Source organism: Mirounga leonina, unplaced genomic scaffold, assembly GCF_011800145.1.
Source record: "Mirounga leonina isolate KUSES-001 unplaced genomic scaffold, KU_Mleo_1.0 Mir_114, whole genome shotgun sequence".
NCBI lineage: Eukaryota > Metazoa > Chordata > Mammalia > Carnivora > Phocidae > Mirounga > Mirounga leonina.
The window spans coordinates 24,127,541-24,134,717 of NW_023270265.1; the positions used below are offsets into that span (position 1 = coordinate 24,127,541).

The following is a 7,177-nucleotide window of genomic DNA, read 5'->3' on the forward strand; positions in this document are numbered from 1 at the left end:
AAACTTGGGTTTTATCATCGGGTCTTGGCTGGGTCTTCCCACCGAAGGGAAGCCAGGGGGCCACCTCTTTGTCCCTTTACATTGTGTGTGAGGGCCTCAGTGAGAGCAGGCCGGGGAGGGACAACTTTCAAGTGCAGGTCGCAGTGGGAAAATGAAGCCACGGCGGTTGGGTTATGTCTTGCAGCTGGCTGGGGTCCACAGTGTGGAGAGGACTGAATGCGAGGTGGCCTGGAGGACAGACTCTTCATAGTAGAATTGGATGCCTGGTTTAAAAGATGCCCCCAGTTTGCTCTCAGGAACCCATTGGGAGGAATAGTAGCCGGGTTTTGCTCCAGCTCTGGTACCCATTGGGGCAGACTTGGGACGGGCAGCCAGCTCCCACAGCCTGGCTTGAGTTGAGGGCTCTGTTGATCTTTCTGAGGTTTGGTAGGGATGGGGAGCAATCTGTGGTGAGCCCTGGCAGACTTTGCACTGGTCCTGGTTTCTGGGGTCTTCAGGATTTGTAGTCGTTGATCTCCTGGCCCTCAGGGCTCAAGCCCAACAAAGCTCCATTTTCATGCCCTGTCTCCATGGAACCTTCGAGGTACCCCTTTTGAGAGGCCATGGCTCCAGCGTCTATCTTATAGCTGGTGGCTGGCTCTAAGACCATGATAACACCTACTTTTGTTTTATTTTATTTCATATCTTGGATGTTATTTTATTTTATTACTTTTTAAAGATTTTGTCAGAGAGAGAAAGAGCATGAGCAGGGAGAGCTGCAGGCAGAGGGAGAAGCAGGCCCCATGCTCAGCAAGGAGCCCAATGCGGAACTCCATTCCAGGACCCCGGGATCATGACCTGAGCCGAAGGCAGACGCTTAATTGACTGAGCCACTGAGCCACCCAGGCGTCCCAACACCTACATTTATTGAGCACTGTGCCAGGCAACATGCTGAGCGTGTCATTTAAACCTCATGACAATCCCAAAAGCTAGGTTCTGTTATTAACTCCATTTAACTGATGAGTAAAATGAAGGCCTGGAGAGGTTACGTAACATGCCTGAGGTCAGGCAGCTAGTAAGCCATGGAGGCAGGCTGTGAATTGTGCCAGGGGTGCTTGTAGAGGCCTTATCAGAGAAACTTTGGGTGAACATACAATCCTGGCTGTCACCCTCCCCTCTGTTCTGCCTCGCCCCCACTAGCTCCAGGATCTTCTGAGCCACTGAGCTAATAGGAGGGGCCTGCCCATCCCGAGCCCTAGCAAAGTGGGTTCAGCCTCCAGAGGAACAGAGGCAGCCTTGTGGCAGGAGCTCCCCCCACCAGTACCACCTCCCTTGTTTGGGTCTGTTTCAGCACCCCAGAGCAGCACATTCCATTCTTTGGCACAGCTGGGGGTTGGGGATTCCGGATTCCCCAGGCTGCCTGCTTTCTTCAGGGCCCCAGCAGAGCCTGCTGTCTGGGCTGGGGTACTGGGTCCCAGCCACATACATTCCAGCAGCAACCACCCTCCACGTTGGATTTCCCAAGGAGTGAACTTTAGCCAGGATTACAGCCAACTAAACAGTTGTGGGTTGTGAGCTTCCTTTGTGGGGCTCAAGAGCCTGGATGCTGATGGAGCTGAGAGGGGAGGAGGGGGTCAGGGGTGGGCTGCTTTGGGGCAGGAGAAAAGCCGCATTCTGAGGTTGGCTCCCCTGCTGCTGACAGGGCCCTTGGTGTGGGCTCTGAGCAGGGCTCCCAGAATTCTTCCTGCGAGGCAGGGTGGCAGATAGTCTGTCTCCCCCCGCCACCTTGGCTTTGTCCCCTGCAGGCAGTAGTATAGTAGTTAAGAGCCCGGGGTCAAATTCTAGTACCACTCTTACGTACAAGCTGTGTGTCCTTCAATAAGCTCATTAACCTCTCTGAACCTCAGCCTCCTCATCGTTAAAAAGGGCTGTTGGCAGGCTTAAATTAGAATACCAGAGTGAGGGGCGCCTGGGTAGCTCAGTTGGTTGAGTATCCAGCTCAGGTCATGATCTCAGGGTCGTGAGATTGAGCCCCACATCGGGCTCTACACTCAGCACAGGGTCTGCTTGAGGATTCTCTCTCCCTCTGCCCCTCCCCTCTCATATGGGTGTGCTTGCTCACTCTCTACCCCCCCCCCAGTAAAATAAATAAAAATCTTTAAAAAGAAAAAAATAAGAATACCAGCCAGAGTGCTTGGAGTAGTGCCTGCCACCCAGCATGAGCTTGATATTTATTTTAGTATTATATGTCTTCTCCTCTCTGTTAGCTTACATACCCTCTGGGGATGTATTTTCTGAAGTAAAATGCCAAATGTAGGTTCTATCTTGAAAGTAACAACTCTGGGTTTTAGGTGAGATGTTCCTGTCTCTTCCCTACCTTCCTGCCAGTAGCGTTTCTTAGTTAACAAATCAGTTAGGAATGTACTGTTATGTGCAAGGCACCATGCTAGCCAGGTTAAGGCCTTAGGTTAGTAAAAATACTCATTACCATTTAATGAATATCTTCTAAATGCTGGGCACTGGTTCCAGGAACTTTTCATATGTTTCCCCACTGAACACTCAGCCACCCTGTGAAATAGACATTATTACTCCATTTTATAGTTGGGCAGTGTTCCCAGTGTCACATGGTCACTAAGTTACAGTATTGGAATTCAAACTGGGCTCTACTACCTCTTTTCACCTGATCCTGAGTATTTTTTTTTAAGATTTATTTATTTTTTAGATTGGGGGAGGGACAGAGACGGAGGGAGAGAAGCAGACTCCCAGCTGGGCGTGGAGCCCTATGCGGGGCTCAGTCTCATGACCATGAAATCATGAACTGAGCCGAAATGAAAAGTCAGATGCTTAACTGACTGAGCCACCCAGGCACCCCCTGATCTTGAGTATTTAGCAGCCCGCCCCAGATCTTTTCTGTTCTTTATCAGAACTCTGATTTTGTACCCAACTGAAACACCTGACTTCCTCTGCTCCCTTGCAACTAGGAGTGGCCATGTGACTTCGTTCTGGCCGGTGAGCTAAAAGTGGAAATCTACCAGGTGGGACTTTGTTGGGAAATTACTGTTTTCCTGATCAAAAGGGCCAGAGGCAGCTGACACGCTGTTTTTGCTCTCCTTCCCTGCCCTGCTGCCTGGACTGTGGTTAGAAGTGTGGAGGAGGGCGCACTGTAACCATGAGAACAGAAGCCACCCCCTGGTAGAGCTGGAAGACAGAATGAGTCTGGGACTTGGACCTCGTGCCTGGCTGTCTCCAGACTCTGGTGTGGAGAAGCCCCACTGTTTCTTGGGGTTTCTGTCAGATGCATCGTTCCCCAGATGCTCGCTGGGCAGCACTAGCTGTCTGTCTCCAGACTGGCTGGGAGGGAGGGAGCATGTTGTGACCGAAGGAAATGAAAGGTGGTCTCAGGCCTTGTGGGGGCTCCCCTTGTTTTGGGGAGGATTCTTCTTGGTCCTAGGAAGAGACTGCTGCGGGGATCTGACAGCAGATGTTGGGGACAGAGCCGACATATAGAGCAGAGCTTGACCCCTGTGTCGGGGGTGGCTGAGGACTGTCTTACTGGGGCTTCCTGGGATGCGCGAGGGGAGTCTCTCTCCTGCCTGCTCCATCTCCCTGGCTGCCAGCACCTGACAGAGGTCAGTATTGTGCTTCTGCCAGAAGTAGCTGGAGTCCTGTGTGTTCAGTGGAAAAATAATCCCTGGTCCTGGTTGACCATAGAAGTGTCCATAAATATTTGGTTGGAGTAGGAGGCTGGGAGACAAGGGGCAGATTCAGGGAACAGGTGGGCTGGGCAGGCTTTGGGTGAGGGTGGGCGGCGGTGGCTCCCTCAGAGTTGAGGAGAAACAAGCAGGCCTCTGCTGCTCCTGACCTGTGGTGAGGCCACCTGCATGCCCAGGGAGGTGATTTATGGGCAGGCTGTCAGACCACCTGTTAGCTCGCACTGGCCCCAAAGCAGAATTTGGGCCCTTTGGCCTTTCTTGATTCTCTGTGGCAGCGTGCTTCTCGGAGAGCCCTGGAAGCCAAGTCCTCACAAGAGAATGCGGCTGCATTGTCTTGGAGGAGCAGGAAGCCTTGACTGGACTTGGCAGCTGGACCCTCGCTGGTGAGGAAAGCTGCTCTGGGGGTGTCCCCAGACCCCTGCTCTGGGTACATCTGCCCTGTCCTTCAGCATCTGCTGACAAACCCCCGGGTCTCCTTCCTGGCACCACCCCTTCCAAATGCTGGACATTTGAGTGGCAGGAGCCTGTTGCCTCCATTTCAGGCCTTCTCCCCTCCCTGCCCCATTCAGCTCCAGGTAGCAGCACCATCTGCTCTGAACTCGCTGAAGAAGCCCTCAGTTACAATAGCTGCTTCCTTCCCGGTATGCAGGACCAAGATCCTTCCAGCCTGAGGTCATCTCAGCCCCTGACCCTTGTCCTGCCTCAGCTGTTGGCTTATCTAGATCGAGGTTTTCTTTCCTTTTTTTTTTAAGATTTTATTTATTTATTTGGGAGAAAGTGAGTGAGAGCACAAGCCAGGGTGGGGTGGGGAGGCAGAGGGAGAGAGAGAAGCAGACTACCTGCCAAACCAAGCAGAGAGCCAGATGTGGGGCTCGATCCCAGGACCCTGGGATCAGGACCCGAGCAGAAGGCAGCCGCTTAACCGACTGAGCCACCCAGGTGCCCCTAGATCGAGGTTTTCAACCCAGGCTGCATACCACCCCAGGGAACATCTAGAAGATTCAGATTTCTGAGCCCCCTCCAGAGATTCCAATTTAATTGGTGTAGAGTGGGGCCCCTATTTTGGAAAAGCTCTGTAGATGATTTGAAGTTCTATGTGTTAAAATGCGGTTTCTGATACAGTAGGCCTAGTATGTGTTTCTGCTCCTCTGGCCCCTGTGGCACAGGTCGACCCCATCCTTTCCTGCAGGTTGGGACCAGTGCCCAGGGCGGTCTGAGTGCCAAAGGGGTAGGAGTTGACACGTTTAGGCCCTTGGCTCTTCAGGGTAGTTCCCTGTGGCCCAGGCTTCTTGGGATCCGAGGAGCATGCAGTGTCAGGGACATGCTGCAGGACTGTGGGAGCCTTCTGACTGTGGGAGAAGGCTGGGGATCTCGGCGTCTCTCTCCCTCTTCAGGAACAAAGGGACGGTCGTCTCCATTCCTCACTGGGTGATGGGGATGAGAAGGGTGATCCTCACCCTGTGCTCTCAGGGGATCCTACAAGAACATGGGCATTGCAAGTATGTCTGTGTGGACAGGCCGTGGGTTAGGACAAGGGCCTCTTTCTAAAAGTCCTTTCTGAACCTCCCTCTGCCCACCTTTGGGGACCAGCTGACAAAGAAAGAACCTAGTCGAAACCAACTGTTGTTTTTTTGATTTAATTAAAAACTTAAAAACATTAGAAACCAAACCTTGCCTGCGTCAGATCTAGTACCTGTGGCCTTGCAGCGGTGGTGATAACTTATCATCAGGGTAACAGGGACATGTGGAGGCTGAGGGCCGAACCCCAAAAAGCAGCCTCTGGGAGGGGGTCTGGGCTGGGCTTCTCTCCAGTCTAGCAGGAAGGGAAAGGGTAAGAGATGGGGAAGGTGGGGAACTGTGGCTGGAGGGCACTGTGACCCTAATGCCTCTCCTCTGGGGGACTACGATGACATGAGTGGGCAGTGGGGGTAGGGAACTGTCCCCCAAATAGCTCAGCCTAATACTGAGACTTTTCCTCTTCAAGGCAAGGCCTCACCACCAACAGAGGGGAGCTGACACCATGGTCTGCTTGGGAATCTGCCTCCTCAGGCTGCTCAGAGCCCCTCCACGCTTCCCTTGCTCTCTCCTCCACTTACTTTCCAAAACCCTGGGTTCCTTCCCAAATGAGAAAGCCTTGCTCCTAAGAGAAGAAGTCCCCAGGGACCCCAGAACCCCCCAGTTATGGACACCTCAGGCTCCATGCCTATTTCTTAGGGCCTGTGCTGGTAACGACGCTGCATGAAACCACTTAGGCAGGGGCTGAGTCAGCCTGGGAGTAGGGGTGAGGCCAAGTGGGCAGGAAGAGAGAGTGCCCCAGGGATGGGGAGAGGGCAAGGCACAGCTGGCTGCAGTGGGCAGGGAGGAGCGCCCTTCAGTGGGGTTCAGCGGCCCCATAGAAGAAGGGGTAGTAGAGGGAGCAGGGGTAGGAGAACATGAATTTCACCGCGAACTTCATCTCCTTATTCTTCTTGTCCCAGCGGTAGACGGCCATAAGCAGCAGCTGTCCGTCCACTTGGCGGCCCATGAGCAGGAAGCTGCCGGTCAGGCTGTCCAGCTGTGGGCAGGGGCAGCTGGCACCGCTCTTCATGTGCAGCACCAGCCTCTTGGTGTCCTTGCGCTTCAGGGGGCCTGGCTTGAGTAGCTGCTTCTTTTTCTGGGCTCCAATCAGCTTCCGGTCCCCATTCTCTATCTTGATCTCCTTGATGCGCATTTTAACCACTGTGTGTGTGTGCCGAGGGGGGAGACAGAGGGACAGGGTGAGAACGGGCAGGTTTGCTCAGGATGCTCTTAGGCCCCCAGTTGGTGCCTGGGCCTTGGGGTGGTAGACTTCATGATCCCTGGGATCATGGGATCCAAATGGGATTTCTGGCTCTCTCTGTGTGTGTGTGTGTGTGTGTGTGTGTGTAGCAGTGATAGGGTGGGCTGGTAAATGTTTGACAGCTGGCCCTGGGGAGGGGTTCTGCTCTGTGGCACGTGCTGGTTTCCGTGGGGGTGAATGCCCCCCCACCATGGCCCACCGCATCACAGAGCGCTGGGTTGAGCAGCATGCGCGCAACCAGCTCTTGCTGGTGTGAACACACCACTGTAATCTGTGTGAGACTGTACAGTATGGGTGGGAGTGTGCTGTTCGGTGCTGTGTGGTTCATGTAGGAGAGTATGTCTGTGGTGTGTCTGGAGGGTGGGGGTGGGGGAGGTGCTTGAAGGCCAGAGTGGGGTCGGGGTGACCAGCCAGGGCACACAAGGTGGCTGTAGAGAGCCTAGTACAGTTGGGGATTGGGAGTCTGGAACTTGGGGGGTCACTTAGGCTAGTCTCTCCCTTCAGGCCTCTGGATCCCCATCTCTGTGAGCAACCAGGGAGATACCAGAGAATGACTCTGTTCACCCAGGGAAGGAAATTGTTGTAAAATCTCTTTCAATCTCTCTCTTTCTCCCCTTACCCACTCTCTTTTTCTCTCTTGGACACACACACACACACACACACACAC

General features: G+C 53.6%; 1 protein-coding gene across 1 annotated transcript in view; it reads right to left on the reverse strand.

Moving 5' to 3' along the window:
* Positions 1–5,313: 5,313 nt before the first annotated feature.
* Positions 5,314–7,177, reverse strand: part of SFRP5 (secreted frizzled related protein 5) — a 4,890-nt gene continuing 3,026 nt past the window's right edge. The window contains exon 3 of the mRNA XM_035026600.1: positions 5,314–6,410. Within this exon, the coding sequence (XP_034882491.1) occupies positions 6,064–6,410 (347 nt within the window). The 3' untranslated portion in view covers positions 5,314–6,063. The remainder of the gene's footprint in view (positions 6,411–7,177) is intronic.